At 32.7% G+C, this 18542-nt stretch overlaps 1 protein-coding gene across 4 annotated transcripts in view; it reads left to right on the top strand.

Moving 5' to 3' along the window:
- The window catches only part of FSTL5 (follistatin like 5), a 706657-nt gene that overhangs the window by 569421 nt on the left and 118694 nt on the right, over positions 1-18542 (top strand). For all 4 annotated transcript variants that reach the window (XM_038559137.1, XM_038559135.1, XM_038559136.1 and 1 more), the window contains exons 9-10: positions 5626-5787; positions 10213-10347. In XM_038559137.1, the coding sequence (XP_038415065.1) occupies positions 5626-5787; positions 10213-10347 (297 nt within the window). The remainder of the gene's footprint in view (positions 1-5625; positions 5788-10212; positions 10348-18542) is intronic.

Here is an 18542-nt window from a genome sequence, read left to right as displayed (position 1 = left end):
ACCTTTTCTAACAGTTGCAGCTGTGTGAATAATTTGTGGAAGAGCAGTGATAGAGTCCTTCAAAGAATACAAGATAATGGCATCGAGAAAAAGGGAAAAAAAAATTTATATCCAATGTTTAGTTGTTTACATACCAGTGACCTGACAATTCACCTTAAATTCATTATTGTTTTCAGTTAGATTGCAGTCATTGTATTGGGTCAGTGATCTCTGCTTCTGGACTCTAAAGTCAGACTTCCAAAGCACCCAGGTTATGCTGTTTTCATACTTTCTGAAACAATGCAGAGATTTCTAAAGAAAGATCACAGAATGCAAGTGAAAGGATGAAAAGAGCAGGGCTTAGTATTATAGACATCCATTTTTTCATTAGATCCTTTCTCAACTAGATTAGAAAGATGATTAGATTCTATTAGATACTTTGTGATATTGAGAAAAACATTGATTTATTTTAATACGGTGAAGTTATTACAGAGCTTTAAGAAATATATCCACCAACTTTTACTAAGTTTTATATCTATTAATATTATTCAGCACTGTATGGTTTTGAGCTGATAAATCTTCACAACTGATTCCATGGCAGGAAGAGAGATCGAGCAAAATATAATTATACTATTTTTACTGTACTTTCTTTAGCCTATCTACTTTTTTATTCTAAAGTTAATTTTTAGTATCAAAACCTCGTTTTCATTTTAATTTCTACAGCTAGTTAAAAAGTATTCAAAAAAATAAAATAAATAAAAAGTATTCACCCTAGGTATGTATTCTTAGAGCAACTAGTCCTCCATATACGGTATCTGATTATGCTTTATGCTCTAAGAACCATTAGATAAATTAAATACAATTTTATTATATTAGTTCAATATAGTCATATGATAATTTTATCTTAACTGGCTCATGGAAAGAAGTAGTTCAGTTTCCTTGAGAAGTTACTCGATTTGAGCTGAGTTATTAATTAATGGCTCTCCAAACTACTATAAATGCATTGATAATATTTTGACCTTTACATTTTAAAATACAATTTTTCAAGGAATTCAAATATACCTTATATATAACTGCTAAACATCTAATTTTCAGACTTTACATTTAGCTTACAAATAATCATATTCCAGTAGTTATATCTATGGGAACATTTATTTTATGATTGGTACCAGAAAAAACAATTTAAGTCAAGAATGCATTCTTTTTAATGTTCATTCGGTTAATGTCAAAACCTGTACTCAATACTTATTCAACATGTTAATGTATAAAACAGAGTGTTTGAAAGATGAAGATAGTCATCTAGCACAATTTACTACCCTTAGAAGTTGCCCAATAAATATTTATTAATTATTTTCTTAAAATTCAGAAAGAACGGTGTATTTTATACATTTCTTAAATTTTATTTATGAATACAATGCATATATTTACATTCTTATATATGTCTCCCATTTTAAGAGACAGAAACTATATTTTCTAGAATGAAATTGATCAGTATGTAATAATCTCAACTACTTAACATGTTTATATACATGAGCACATAATATACTATTTAATATAGGTATCATTTGATTTTCTTAGATAATATTATATTAAATAAATTGCTTCCTGAGTAATTTTGGTGAGAATTTGAATATCATTAGGAAATTTTCACTGTATAGACATTTACTTTAAATATTACCTTTTGCTTAAAATATTGAGAGCCTTATTTAAAGATTTTCATGATAACACACAGATTGGATTCTAAATCCAACGTGAAAACTCTTTGGTGGTCTTCATCAGTTTCTTTATTCATGCAATACCAACAGCAAGGAAAGACGAGTTCATAGAGTGCACTTCCTAACTAAAAATGACTGTAACAAATGGCTTGAAATGTTCTCTGGAGGATTATTGACTTTTTAATTCAGGCTACCATCAATCCTCATTTATATTTCATAATATGTATCCCGGGAAAAATTACCTACTTTTAAATGTGTAGCTTGTCACTGAGGTTAAATAGATGTTATGCCAATCACTTATCCTTCAATTCTGCGTAAATTAAAAGATATTTTTCAGACCATCACTTGATACCAGCATACTAAAGGAAAAGCATAATATATGTTTATTTTTCTTCAAAATATAATAGTGTTTATTCGGGTATAAAAGTTCAATATGGCAAAAATTATTTTTCATTGTTTTTCTTTCAGTTCACTTGCAGATGTATCAATAAAGTAGAAACAACTAGGAATGCAGGGAGATTGAATATCTTATTTGAAAAGTTGTCCTTTGAGGAATATCAATGACAGTATAAGTGACCCATATAATATCTACATTTTTAAATATGAATGATGTAGAATTTGTTATCACTGAGTTGACTGATGTCCTTCTTTCAAATTAATTTTTGATATATTCAGGTTGTCTCATTTTTTTTCTTTTTTCTTTTTTTTTTGCCATTCCAAGAATGATGTAAGAAACATTGGTCCTTTGGCTATAAGTTTTGTGGCAAGATGCACTTTCTTCTATTAAATGTTTATTGAAAGAGTAGTTTTCCATTTTGGCACTCTATGTAAGTCTTTTTAAAAAGCTCATCTCCCAACTCCTGAATTGTTAAGAGATTAGAGATTAGGCCTGAATATTTGAAAGAAGTCTCTTTACTCTAGATCTTATGGTAATGTGGTTTTGCTGGAAGTATATTATCATATCTCTAAAAAGTTATTTACTTGAACCTCCTCCAATATAATAAAATGGCACAAAAAATACCCTGTGCTTTTAGATATATGCCAAAAGCCTAAAAATGTGCTCTATGTTCCCAGGAAAGTATGTGCAAAATTTTATGAGAACTATTTTTGAAAGTATATTTGATATTTCAAAATAAACCATTTGAGTGCTCATCAGGGTTAAAAAAATCAGAGTGTGGTTTTACTCCCATGTTGCTGCCGGTGTTTGTGTGTATTGTGTTTGTTTTAAATTAAATTAGGGGAGGGTGAAAGGATGCAGCAGAAATCTGGTGCTCAGAACTTTGGAAGTTTATTACTTTTTCTGTTCCAGTAACCATTAAAGGCAATTCACAAAGTAAAGACATAGCTACAAATTGAAAGAATTACTGGGCATTTCTGAGGATTCCTTCCTTCCCATAGAGCTGGTATAAGTCTAGTGTATAGCCAAAATGATGGGGCCAATAGGATGATATCTGTAGTCCTGATTGTGGCTTCAACTAATCTCTTGATTTGAATTGCTTTTATAACTTCAGTAAATCTAGAAGGCTGATATTTATTCATCAGTTAGTCTAATTTGTATATACAATGGCTCCTCCAGTCACTAGGAAAAACAATGGTGAAACTAACTTTGTGCTAGACTTGAGACCCTAAAGAGAGTCTCAGTGTGGACCTTGCATCTTGGACAGGCATTCCATTGGGTGAAAATAGAAGAAATCAGGCAGTTGAAAGTATATTAGCTAACCAATGAGCAAGATGGTCCAGGTGAATATTTCTATATATTGTCTTTTGCTAAGATAGCTCGAGCAGAGACTTCTTCCACTGAGAACCAGGGTATTTCTCCTTATTTACCAAGACATATTCTTACTAAGGCAAATGCAGGGTACATATGTTCTCAAGTCATTCTAAATAACAAATGATAAAGTGTGAGCATGAATAAAAGATATGTGTGGTAATTAGGTCTGTAACATGCCTTTTGTGGAACATTTCTTCATGTTCCACAGTACTTTTTGTCACTCAATTAGGTAAGGGGATATAATGATGAAATAATGCGAAACCACTTCTATCAAGAAACTTACTATATATATTAGCAAACAATATACTAAAACAGTGGCTGAAAACAACAAACGTTATCTTAGGAGATAATAACAGGAAAATAGAGATATGAGATAATAAGTAGAGAAATGAGACAGCTAAAGAATTTGAGAACAGCTTAGTCAGCTGGTCTTGGTATTAGATCTTTTCTGAGGTTGCAGTTTCCTTGGAAAATGTGGATTTAAGTACTTTGCCCGTTTTTTAATTGCTTTTTTCTATTAAATTGCATGAGTTCATTGTATATTATTTTAGGTACTAGCTACTTATCAAATATCTGGCTTATAAATAGTTTCTCCTGTTCTGTAGGTTTCCTTTTCATTATGTTGACAGTTTCCTTTGCTATGCAGAAGGGGTGGTTTGTCTTTTGTTGCTGAGTTTTAACAGCTCATTATATATTCTTGATACTAGTATGTTATCAGAAATAATTTGTAAATATTGTCTTACTCTGTGAGTTGTATTTACACTTCTGTGATGATATCCTTTGATGCACCCCAAATTTTAATTTTAATGAAGTTCAATTTCTTGATTTTTTTTCTTTTGTGCTTGTTTTGGAGTTATATCTAGGAATCAATGGAAAAATACAAGGTCAGGAAGATTTACCCTTATATTTTCTTCTAAGTGTTTCATTATTTTATTATGTTAGCTCCTACATTTAGGTCTTTAATATATTTGAGTTAATTTTTATATATGTTGTAAGGTAGGAGTTCAAATTTGCTTTTTTCCATATGGATATCCAGTTGTTTCAGCATCAGTTCTTGAAAAGACTATTCCTTGGCATCTTTGTTGAAAATCAATTAGCCATAAATTAATAGGTTTACTTCTGCTTTCTAACTCTATTCCATAGATTTAAATTTTTTCCTTATGCCGGTATCGTATTGTTTTGATTACTGTACATATATACATATGCATATATATTTTGATTACTATATATGTGTGTATAAAACTATATATATATATACTATACACATACATTGTAGTATATTTGGAAATTGAGAGTTATGAGACTTTTAGTTTTATTCTTTTTGAAGATTGTTTTGGCTATTTTGGCTGTTTGGGGGTCCCCTGTAATTCCATATAAATCTGAGGATTAGCTCTTCCATTTCTGCAAAAAGAAAAAAAAGAAAAAAAAATGCAGGTGGAACTGTGATAGGGATTACATTGTGTCTCAAGACCAATTTTTTGTAGTACTGTCATCTTACTGACATTTCTTACTAATTATTTCAACTCATAAACTCATAAACATATGCCTTTTCATTTATTTAGTTTTTCTTTAAATTCTTTCAACTCATTTTGCAGTGTTCAGCATAAAAGTCTTTCATCGCCTTGATGAAATTTATTTCTAAATATTTTATTTTTTTGGATGCTTCTGTAAATGTAATTGCTATCCTGATTTTTTAAACATGCTAGGGTAAGGAAAAGATTTTCTCATTTATATTTTCATTTACTTATTTATATAACTGAATTTTTAAAGTCTTATTTAATTCCTTATATTTCTTTGTAATTGCTAACTATTTTAATGTTCAAATTTTCTCACATTTGGTGAATAAGGATGTGAATAAAGGTGAATAACCCCTTTAAGCTGACTTCTGTATTTCTTTGATGTTTCTATCATCCTTGAAAACTTCTTTTATTACCAAAACAGGATATCCCAGGTCAGCTTGTATTTTTCCTGGCATAGTCTCAGAATAACTTTTATGTAAGGATGACTGGCATATTTTTGTAGATGATGAATTTGGAAACTAAGAGCTATAGAAATATTTATCATTAAAATATATAATCATTAATTTTCTCACATTGCAATTTTTGGGAAATCAAAGAATATGGCTTACTAATTCAAATTTTTCTCCATTTCTTTTTGTAGTGCCTCCAGTAATCCGAGTGTATCCAGAGAGCCAGGCTCGAGAACCTGGGGTAACTGCAAGTCTCAGGTGCCATGCAGAAGGGATACCGAACCCTCAGCTTGGCTGGCTGAAGAATGGAATCGATATTACACCAAAGCTGTCCAAACAACTCACACTGCAAGGTGCTTTTTATTTGCATTTTTTTCCCTTTAGATGACCATGTTGAAACTTCACACTAAAATTTATAGCAGAGTTTACATGATTTGAAAAAAAAAAAAAAAAACTAGTTGATGGAAACAAAATGTCATGAATATGAAAAAATATATATAATTGTTCCTGAGGCATTATATTTGAAATAGAGTCCTTTAGTACTTTTAGTGCTTTACATAATAATCTTGTCATAATAATTCATTATGTCATTATTTTGATGATAAGTAAAATACTATATTATGTATCTTTTAAATACTAGTCCTATGAATTATAGCAGATGTGCTTATGGCTCTCTTCATAGAATAGATTCTGAAGGGTCCATTTAAATGTTTAAATCATACTTTAAAAATATATCATAGAGAGTGTCAATAGTACAGAAATTCCTTAGTGTATATTTTGTAGCATACCTTGTAAATGAAGAGACAAGAAAAAAAAAGTTACTAGATACGTATCAGAGATTGAAAGTTATGAATGTTCTTACTGAATTTTAATATATAAAATATTCCATTTTAATAGGCTAAGTATAAATATAATCAATTATTTTGCAGATTATAATAACAATGAACATGTGATAAGTAGGAAACAAAATTTTTTTTGTAATGTCAAGTAATCTAAATAATGCAAAAACAGTTGATTATGATTATACTAGTAAGTTTAAAAATGTATAAATCTTATTTCCACCATCCAGATAGAATGTGACAAGTCATTTTACAGGAGTATCTGATGCATGACATTATATTCTTTATTGTATGCTTTAAATTCCTTCAGTTTATGCTAGAAGTGAATGTATTTTCACTTTTGCTTTATTTGTATAAACATAGACTTCACTTCTTATTCCACCTTAACAGTGAATGTTTCAATATACGTTTTTAAATAAATCTTTTTGAAATATTTACTAATTTATTTTTGCAAGTGAAAAATGACATATGAAAGGAATTGTGACCTTTAAAACCTGAATCCTACAAATTTCTATATTAATAGAAGTAAACCCAACAAATTTACATGTTTACATCTACTGATTACATCTTTAGGGTCTATAATCTTAGAAAAGGATTGATCTGATTGATAGAAATTAAAGTGAAGAAAGTTGTATTTAGTTTCTGGTTTTGTTATCTCTTTCCCATTTAATAGCAGTAAACCATATTAGATGAACATATTATATCTTTACTTCTAGGAACATACAGGAAGGCACATATAGGGGGTTGGATACACTCCAGATTCAATAGTGAAACAGTGGGGGCCCCTTGTAAGGTAGTTATTATCATTTTTAAAAACAAGAGAAAATAGCTGAAGTTTTGAGAGAATGTGACAGATGAGAGGTGAGTAGGGAGAAAAATCTAGGTGCATAGGTATGTGAAATTCCATATGGCTTTCTATATGGTTACATATCACGAAATACTACAGTTATTTGATTATCCATTCATTCAGCAAATACTTAGTTAGCATTTATATGTGAGGTCCCCATCTAGGCATGGACTGAATACACCAGTGGATGGGACAATATGTTAATGAGAGGAAGTAAACACTTAGAAAAGCAGAGATGTTTAATTGGAAGGCAAACCAAGATAAATAACACAGGAGACTAAAAATCAGCAGCACGCAAGAGAACAAAGTGATCCTACAGAAGAAAAGGAAGCTAAGTATGGGAAGAGTTCAACAATATTAAAGGCATAGAAAGGTATAGGAAAGTCACTGAAATGTATTCATAGGTCTAGTGATTAGTTTGGCCTTTTGGCATTTAGAAAAATGGTTTGTAGCCATCAGGCCTCCATGGGTTTAGAAATGAGAAGGAGGCGAGAAAATATAAAAATCTCTCCAGATTTTGAAAGGAGGACCGAGGAAAAGGTAGTTGCTGCTGATGGAAATGATCAGGACTTAATGGAGATATTTTTTCTTCTTAGACAATGCATCAATCTGAAGAAATGTTAGTAAAGAAGATGTGCAGATAATGGAGGTGGGGGAAGGGTGATCAAGTAATTGTAAAAATCAGAAAGAAAAAAAAGAGAGATTTTTCCCTGGAAAGAACCAGAGAGTTTCCTTTGAGAAGTAAATAAATGTGAATATGTAGATGGAAATAGGAAGTTGGCTTTACTTGTTTTCCCAGCTTTTATTGAAATATAATTGACATAGCATTGTGTAAGTTTAAGGTATAAAGTGTGATGATTAAATAAGCATATATACTGAAAAACGATTTGGGTTTACTTGCTAATTACATGTATGACCTTTCATGATTCAAAAACAAGGTCACTTTAGGGCGAGAAGTTAGATTAGGATGGGAAACATCACACAGAGTAAAGATTTGAAATAAAAATGGAGCAGGAAATGAAAGGCACGTATCTGTAAAGGTCAAATGAAATGAATACCAAGTAGCACCGAACATCCTGCACGCTGAAAACTGTGAAGTTGAAAATCTGTAAATTTGCTTATGCAATAGTCTCTTAATGTACTCAAAAACCTAGATGCACGAACACCAAGTGCAGAGATATGTCAGCGTGCTCTAGTCTTGGCAGTTACTAAGGCATATGTGTCAGAATGATAAACGGACTAGGGAATTGCTAGTTCTGGCAATAGACTAGAGAACATCTAGAAACGGTAGAGAAGGAGGAAGACAGTGGAGCATACAAGGTGGGAGAACATATAAGAATATTGAGAAGACAATATGTGAAGAAGGAATAAAATGACTTGATATTTCAAAAAAATTCTAGAGAATTCAGGTTAAGTGTGTGGGTCTTGAGAGCAAGTATGTTCTAGGAGAGAGCCATATTTCATGTAAAACACGAGGCCGATGCAGCTGAAATATAGTGTTCACTCTTTATCTTTTAGAACAGGGGTCTGCAAACTGTAAGGCCCACAGACCCTTTGGGGAGCTGCCTATTTTGTAAATAAAGCCACCTGGGGGGCTTTGTTTTTGTTTTTAGAACACAGCCACACTTGTGTTTTAAAAATTGTTGATGGCTGCTTTCGTGCTGCTGACAGGGGTGAGTAGCTGTCACAGATACTATATGGCCCACAATGCGTAAAATACGTATGTGGCCTTTAACAGCAAAAAACAAGACAAAACAAAAAACACAACTCCAACCTCTGTTTTGGAGTAGTGATTCTCAGCAGTGGATGGGGGGCATGGAAGTGCCCAATAACCTCTATAAAGTGAGAACAAGGTTCATGTTATCTGAATGGCTGTTCCTCCCCAAACGCTTACTGCCTCTCCACATCCCCTTCACATCTCTTGAGAGCCATTGGCATTCCAAGCTCTTTTTTCCCCATTGGTTTTCTATCTTTCCCCAAAGAGCCGCATGGATTATTTTGTCCCTTATCTGCCTTAGGAGAGTCATACTGCTTTCTGTCGCACATGGTACATGGGATTCTTGTGATTGGATAACGTGAAACAAACACACGCAGAAAAAAGAAAGAAAGAAAGAAAAGAAAGTAATAGAGGAAAAAACAAAAGAAACCTAAACAAATGAATACAACAAACACTGAATATTAGAGTCTGACAGGTGTCCAGCCCTAATCTTTTGAATTGAGTAATTTCCATAAGATCATTCTAGGAGTCTCAGATTCTGCTTCTGATAATTATGTGTTATTTAGGATAATTAAGAAATGATATACGTAAAAACACCTCATATATTTCCAACATATAGTTGACGGTTAATTATACTCTGGTTTCCACATTGGGGAGTGCATCTTGTTATTCAGAGTTTAGCTTAAGAGGTTATTTTACCAAGATTTAAAAGTTAAGCTAATTATTCCCTTAATCCTTTGGTTATATGATGACTGTATCAATTTCCATATTATAATATTGTTTATGTATATTTCTGGAAAAAGACTGAAATCTTGCAGACAAATCATGTGTTACTATCTTTCCGTTTTCCTTACCTAATAATTTCCTTACCTTATAATTCCAGACATATAATACATGCTCAATAATGTACTTGATAAGTGACAATCATACTATACTTCCATGATGTAGCTCACTGAATTTCTTTATGAAGTCCTTTTATACATATGCGCCCGTATTTCAGCCATATTGCTATTATTTTAAAATTTTATAAAGGTTGGGGAAAAGTGGATTCTAAGTACTAAAAATAAATACATAAAATACATACATTATAGTTATCAATGTGAAATATGAAATGTGGAAAACAGGAAATAAATATAAAATATGAAGCATGTACATTTGACATAGAGTTTTGGGCTCTCTGCAATAGAATGACAACACAGTTTACGAAACACTTGAGTGCTTTTGGAATAATTTGGCATGCCTCCAAAGCATGGAAGTAGGAAGGGAAACACTTTAATTAGGACGAGCTAAGAGAACTGCTTGACTGTGTAATCGGAAAGCGCTGTACCAAAACTGAAATCATAGTTTACAAGTTGCATTTGCCTTCTGTTTTCAGCAAATGGCAGTGAGGTTCATATAAGCAACGTGCGCTATGAAGATACGGGAGCATACACTTGTATCGCAAAGAATGAGGCAGGAGTGGATGAAGACATCTCTTCTCTTTTTGTGGAAGATTCTGCTAGAAAGACCCGTATGTATTGAACACTTATACCCACAACTTTACAATTAGGCCTTTTTCAAAAAGCAAAAGCACCAGAAAACTCTTCAAAATGAACAATGCATTAAAAAAAAAAAAAAAAAAAAAAGAAAACAGTTTCAGAGCTAGGAAAGAGAAGATTCTTAAAATTTTAAAATCAGGTTTGAGAATTAAACCAGAGGCTTGTGAAATTTTTAATACAACACCAGAATGATTTTGTTTCCTTTGCAAGTGCGCTTGCCATGTTTCAGGTCTTGTCTTCCCATTCGCCCACACAGGAATTTAAATTCCTCTCAAAAATCCCTCTTCCAAAGGACTTGGGGATTTCAAGGTCCCAAAAATACAGCAATGAGGCTTCTATAGGTTTAATAAATTAATATCTTTCTTTTTCTGTCAGTTGCCTTGCAGTAGGTGGCCCACGGGCCGTACATCAGGGCTTCTCTGCCACAGGCACTGGTTACTGCCATCATAAGACACTCACTGCCCCGGCACCAACATCAATCCCTGGGCTGTTCTCTCCATTTAGTGGTAGAAACCCTTTGCCTTTGCTCTACATGTTTCCTGGTTATAAAAGTAATAAGAAAAATGTACCACTCTTTAAAAAAAAAAAAATATATATATATATTACTTAGCGAAAGAGATATGGATAGGGTGGGGATGTTAAAGATGGATTTTTAGTAATAGCTCAATTGCTTGGACTTCAAAGTACTATGATACAGTGTTTATCAAGTGAGCTGTCTATGGGAAAACCCACAGACACTTCCTTCCCCCAGTTACATGTGCCACAGTATGGTAGCTTTAGGTTTGGGTCTGGATGTACACGGAATGACTATGGTCCTTGATTCTCAGTCTGATTTGTCATATCTATTTACAAGTCTTACTGATCTAATTTGTTGCAGGGGCCCTGATATTTGGAGGGCTGTCTAGTTTGGCACGCCCATTTCTCTGAACGAAGTTTTTGAACAAGATGAAGTATTGTCTCAGGAATCTTCTTATTTCTCTTTAAATCAATGAGTACATGTAGATATTAGTGGGTCCAATGGGAAAGGAGGCACTTACTCTAAGTCCTGACTACCAACATATCTTGGTCTGTATTTGGTCTGGCTAGGACAAAAAACAAAGCAAGTATTTAAAGAGAAAATTCTTAAGGTACAAAGACAGAAAAAAAAGCTGGGTTTAATGATCTGGATATGATCCACCATAATTTTTCTACTCCTTTCATATGTTTCTGCTAAATACCAATTTGCAATTCACTTCCTGTTAAAAACATAATTTTAGGTGACGATAGTAATTGAATTACTTGGTTTTCTCTGTTCTTTATGGTGACGATAGTAACATATTTTAATTTCAACTCTCCATTTTGATATTCTTTTAATGTTGGTCAAGTACTTTCCAATATATTTTCCTAGTTACAGCTTTAAAATACCTAGCAAGAATTCCTATAATCAGTGAATCACCAATTGATTATCAGCATGTAAATTTGAGGAAAATTCGAGAAGTGGATTCAATATAATTTTATTCATAAATTTAGTCATATAAATGTTTTTGTTTAATTACAGTTTCTGAAATCATGTTTTTATTTTATTTTATTTGTTATTTTAAGCTCTTCGAGGTCAAAATAATACAGTTTGAAAATATTTTGAGATTATATGTTAGTAGCATGCTAATAGCATTTTTAGAAGTTATAGCAATGCAGGACCTTACTACATTTATATTTATAGACCTTTCAAAGTCATCTTCTAAGAAACAATACAAGTGAAAGACTTGGAGTGTTTTGTTCCTAAGTCTGGATATAAATTATTTATAGATGTTCCTTATGTATCTAAATTATGTAACATTTTCAAGAATAAAGAGAGAAAACTAGGTGGTGCCTGGGTGGCTTAGTCAGTTAAAGCGGCTGCCTTAACTCAGGTCATAATCCCAGGACCCTGGGATCAAGCCCATCATCGGATTCCCTGCTCAGCAGGGAGTCTGCTTCTCCCTCTCCCTCTGCCTCTCCCTTCTGTTCATGTTTTCTTTCTCTCTCTCTCTCTCTCAAATAAATAAAATCTCAAAAAGAAAAAAAAAAAGAAAGAGGGGGAAAACTAACAGATTTTATTTTTTAACTTAATTAATTCATTTATTTTGGTAAGAACACAGCATAAATTCTACCCTTAAGTTTTTAGGCACATGATATTTTATTGTTAACTGTAGGCACTGGGTTGTATAAAAGATACCTGGAATGTGTTCTTTTTGTGTAACTGTGACTTTATGCCCATTGAACAACTCATTTTTCTCTCCTTCACTTCACCTGACAATCACCATTCTATTTTGTTTCTATGAGTTTGACTCTTTCAGATAACTCATGTAAGTGCAATTTTATAATTGTGACTGGCTTGTTTCAATTAGCATAATGTCTTTCAGGCCCATTCATGTTGTCACAAATGGTAGGATTTCCTTCTTTTTCAGGCCAGACATTCCACTGTATGCATACACAATGATTTCTTTATCCATTCGTCAGTAGATATTTGAGCTATTTCCATATGTTGGCCATTGTGAATGATACTACCATGAATGTATGAGTGCAGATATCACTTTGATCCTGATTTCAGTTTGTTTGGATACACACCGAGAAATTGGATTACTGTATCATATAATAGTTCTATTTTTAATTTCTGAGGAACCTCTGTTTCTCATAGTGGCTGCACCATTTTTCATTCCCACCAACAGGGCACAAAGGTTCCAATTTCTCCACATCCTTGACAAATTTTTATCCTTTGTTATAATAATAACTATCCCAACAGGTGTGAGAAAATATTTCATTGTAGTTCCTATTTGCATTTCTGATGATTTGTAAAATAGAACACCTTTCATATACCTACTGGCAATTTCTATGTCTTCTTTTGTAGAAATGTCTGTTCTCATTGCCCATTCTTTTAAAAAATTAGGTTGTTTCCTCTTTTTTTTAATTAAGTTATTAAAGTTCCTTATATATATATATGGAAATTAAACACTTATCAGACAATGAGTTGAAGATATGTTTTCCCACTGCATAGGTTGCCTTTTCATTCTCTTGGTTGTTTCCTTTGCCATGAAGAAACTTTTTAGCTGGATAAGGTCCAACTTGTCTATTTTTGTTGGTATTCCTGTGCTTTTGATAAAATCATAGGCCGATATCCCTGCTGAACATAGATGCAGAATTCATCAATAAAATATTAGCAAACTGAGTCTAATAGCACACTAACAAGATCATAACACCATGATCATGTGGGATTCATCCCTGGAATATAAGTATGGTTCAAAGTATGCAGATCAATAAGTGTGATTTTCACATTAAAAGAAAAAAAGAAAAGAATGAAAAGTAAAAACCACTTGATCATCCATTAGATACAGAAAAAGTATTTGACACAGTCTTTCATAATAAAAATGCTCAATACTACACACGGAATATACCTTAAGGTAGTAAGGGTCATATATAACAAGCTCACAGCTAACGTCATATATTCAATGGTTAAAAAATGGAAATCATTCCTTTCCAGATGAGGAATAAGACAAAGATTTCAATTCGCCATTTCAATTCAACATTCACTGGAAGTCCTAGCCACAACAATTAGGCAAGAAAAAGTAAAATCAAAGGCATTAAAATCAGAAAGGAAAAAGTAAAATTGTCCTTGTTTGCAGATGACATGAACCTATAAGTAAAAAGAACTACAAAGCCTCCACAAACAATTAGAACTAATAAACATATTCAGTAAAGTTTCAGTGTACAAAATCAACATATAAAATTTGTTGTGTTTCTATAATATAAAATGAGATATCTGAAAGGCATTTAAGGAAGCAATCCCACTAACAATAGTATCAAAAAGAATAAAGTACTTGGGAATAAACTTAACCAAGTAGGTGAGAGATTGTACTCTGAAAACTATAATACATTAATAAAAGTAATTAACGATACAAATAAATGGAAAGACATTTCATGCTCATGGTTTGGAAGAACAAATATTTTAAAAAATGCTCATATTACCCAAAACAATCTATGATTCAGTGCTATTTCCATAAAAAAAATGGAAATAGGAATAGAAAAAAATTCTACAGAAATAGAAAAAAAGTCATAAAATTCATATACAACAACAAAAGATCCAGAATAATTAAAGTGATCTTGAGAAAGAACAAATCTGGGGGCATTATACTTCTCAATTTCAAATAATAAATAAATAAATAAATAAATAAATAAATAAATAAATAAATAAATAAATAAATAAAATATATATAGAAAACTATAGTAAGTAAAACAATATGGTACTTGTATAAAGACATATGTAGACAAATGGAATAGAACAGGTCCAGAAATAAATCCATGAATGTGCAGTTAACTTATCTTCAACAAAAGCACCTGTTATACATTGGAGAAAAGAAAGTCTTTTCAAAAAATTGTCCTGGGAAACTGTCCACATGTAAAAGGATGAAACTGGACCCTGATCTTACACCACACACAAAAATCAATTTAAAATGGATTAAAGACTTTAAACATAGGACCTGAAAGTGTAAAACTCTATATGAAAACAAATGGAAATGTTTCATGACACTGGTCTTGGCAGTGAATTTAATGGATTTTAGCTGTAACCTCAAGCATTTACTAATTCATCTTTATATTCTACTCTTTTATAGGCATGCTAATCCAGTTCCTTTGGAATAACAAATTTTACCTCTCACTTAAATAAATGCCTTTAATTTTTGTTAAGTCCATAAACTTGCTATACTGGTTATTGAGAACATTTCATGTTATATATCATATATATATATATATATATATATATATATATATATATATATGCAGTCGATGTGGATACACTCATTTTTAGAAATGTATGCACATAACTAAAATCAGGATAATACTAAAGGAGTAAACTGAGTAGAATATTAGGAGCTATAGTAAAGAAGAAATGGAAAATGCAAGAATGTCTATACAGTAGAAGACAGCTTTCCTAGGGGTGTTTCCTAGTACCTAGTAAACTGTCAGAAAATCCTGTATAACAAAACTAAAACCAAAATCAAGCCGAGATCATGTTAGAGAAAGCTGTGGCCTTTTTAACCCTACCTCTTTTTTTTTTTAATTTTATTTATTTATGATAGTCACATAGAGAGAGAGAGAGAGAGGCAGAGACACAGGCAGAGGGAGAAGCAGGCTCCATGCACCGGGAGCCCGACGTGGGATTCGATCCCGGGTCTCCAGGATCGCGCCCTGGGCCAAAGGCAGGCGCCAAACCGCTGCGCCACCCAGGGATCCCTTAACCCTACCTCTTAAGGACTGCTCTGAGTTCTCTTCTAGGAATATCCATGGACAAAGACCAATATTGATTATACAAAGTGCATTTGGATAGAAAGATATTTTCAAGAAAGCCAACGGAAACAGTCACGGAGCCATCAGTGATGACTTTACTCATCTTAACTGTACATATTAAAAAATATATTGATTTGTCCACATTCACCAAAAGTAAATTCAGAGGTCTTTCTTCCTTTCAGTGGTGATGGGATACAATGTGTACATGAAACAGCAGATTGATGTAATAGAAGCACATGAACTCTGGCATTAGACATGAGTTAGAGTTGTACTACGTGATAGCTGTGTGATTTGGAGCTATACGTCACCTCTCTGAGCTTTAGTTTTTCTCTCTGTAATAATCCAGGATAAATACTAACTCACTAAGGGGTTTCTTTGTAGATATTATAAAGCACTGTCCAGGGATCCCTGGGTGGCGCAGCGGTTTAGCGCCTGCCTTTGGCCCAGGGCGTGATCCTGGAGATCCGGGATCGAATCCCACGTCGGGCTCCCAGTGCATGGAGCCTGCTTCTCTCTCTGCCTGTGTCTCTGCCTCTCTCTCTCTCACTGTGTGCCTATCATAAATAAATAAAAATTAAAAAAAAATAAATAAATAAAGCACTGTCCATAGGGCTAGACATAAAGTAACTCTACCTCCAATTAATGCTTATTTTCTGAAAATAGTCATTTGTTCTTTGCTAGAAACATTGACAAAAGTTATTTTTTAAAAACTGGAAAATCTAGTAATTGTTAGAAATTTGAGTTTCTAAGATGAATGATACATAAAGAAATAGAGATCCATACAGATATTGAGATAGATGTAGAGATAAGAAGAGAGAGAGAGAAAGAGAGAGAGAGAGAGACGGAGAGAGATGAGTATATATGGACATCTACATAATGACATATCCAAATATAAAAATCATTATTTCATTTTCCACTTAAAAAACCTCACTCAACCAATTAAAGAATACATTTCTTCCTTTAATGTAGCTGTTAAGATATTTTAAATAATATCTTGTCACCAGAATTTACTTTTGTCATAGAATGAAAGCAAAAGCTACATTTTATTTCTCTTACATCAGTCAATTTATATTTCTATTGCATTTTCTAAATTCTTCTGTAATGTGATCTTATTCTGTTTTCTCTTTGAAAGATGCAGGGAAGAGAAGTATTGAATTCCATACAGACTGCAATAAACATGGGGAAAAATTTACAACTTTTGGACTAAATGACACAACACAGTCTTACTTTGTTTAGCTACAGCTTCAGAGCAATCATCCGTTATTTTCTACATAATAGAGCAGTCATACTAGTATCAATCACATTTTTTTTTCCTTATACTACATTTCCCAGCAGGATGATACCACTGAGTGAACGATTCATGCAAAGCATCATATGGCTAAGGAGTTTATGTTTTGCTTGTAACCTAATCTTTGAATTGGAAAACCTTGAGTTACGGTGCCCAACTTTGTCAACAACCCTCACTGGAAGTTTTCTCATGTGACAAATTAAACTACAAGAAGTACTTCAAAGTAACCTCATCTGCAGTTACGTTAGGGATAGGGTTTGATAACTAAGATTTAATGGGGTGATATATAGGGAGGATTTAAATGTAAAGAACAGTAGAAATGGGCCATAGGGGATTGTAACAGGGAGTAGGAGATGATATGAAATATATGAGAGGGTTTTAGGCAGAGGTAAATGTTATTCATGTGAAAATGGCTTGCAAGTCACATAAGCACTCGATACATTTCCATTCCCAAGGGGAGTTCAATTCCCAGATGATAATAATTCATCTTCAGGATTAAGGTAAATGAAAAGCAGTGTGAATATAGGCTGCTATTGAAAGCTTTTAAGCTACTGGCTGCATTAAGCACTGAGCACAGATTATATCACCTCGCTAGGATTTTAGTAAGGAATATGATTAATCTAGGTACTTGTAAATATTAGAACAGAGTGTCTGAATATATTATAATGGTATGTACAACTTTAATCTCTATCATTGTCACAGTCAGCATTATATTTGGAAATATTGGGCCATTACAACAATTCCTTAGTGTAGAATTAATTTCAATAAATTAATATTGGTTGGCAATTTTGAAATTTATTAATTATAAGATTCTCTACACCAGTACTTTAGATGTGTTAAACTCTACAACAAGAGTACTTGAATGAACAAGTTATATAAATATATAATGTGAATGTAAATTAATGATATTAGAAAAATACAATGACTGTAATTCACAATACACAGGCTTTAGAAATATTGTAAAATGTAGCCACTTGTACCTAAATATTTGAAATGATATGTAAATGCTTGAGAAGTTGTTTGCCTATTTTGGAAGTAGAGGAGTGCAGTCATTCCTGTCCTGTGACTGAAGACAGGTCCTCTCCCAATAAGCTCATCCTTTTCCGATGAGCATGCAGCGTAGGAGGCATGGGCTTATATCAGTGAGGGAGGAAAGGGACACCTGCGTAGCCAGTCACATCAGCCAAATCAACCCTGGCAATCAGTGGGGTGACAGATGTGACAGCCAGATTGCCTACACCAGAAACTAATATCACACCTTATGTTAACTAAGTGGAATCTAAATAAAACGTTTTTAAAAAATAAAAAGATAAAAAATGGAAAAAAATAGAGGAAAGGACCTTAAAATGGTAAAAATATGTTCTTACATATAAGCAATTGAGTATGGTATTGTAAACTTTGAAAATAGAACATATTCTGACAATATAGGAAAATTAATTAACTAGTCTTCATTCACTGGCTGTTTTTATTATTTTATATATATATATATATTTTATTTTTAAGTAGGCTCCACAACCAACATAGGGCTTGGTTAGACCCAAGACCCCTGAGATTATGAGTACATGGTCTAACTGACTGTGC

The sequence above is a fragment of the Canis lupus genome, chromosome 15, assembly GCF_011100685.1.
Source record: "Canis lupus familiaris isolate Mischka breed German Shepherd chromosome 15, alternate assembly UU_Cfam_GSD_1.0, whole genome shotgun sequence".
Taxonomy (NCBI): Eukaryota; Metazoa; Chordata; class Mammalia; order Carnivora; family Canidae; genus Canis; species Canis lupus.
The sequence above is the reverse complement of the archived record's forward strand: the minus strand, read 5'-3'. Positions and strand labels throughout refer to the sequence as shown.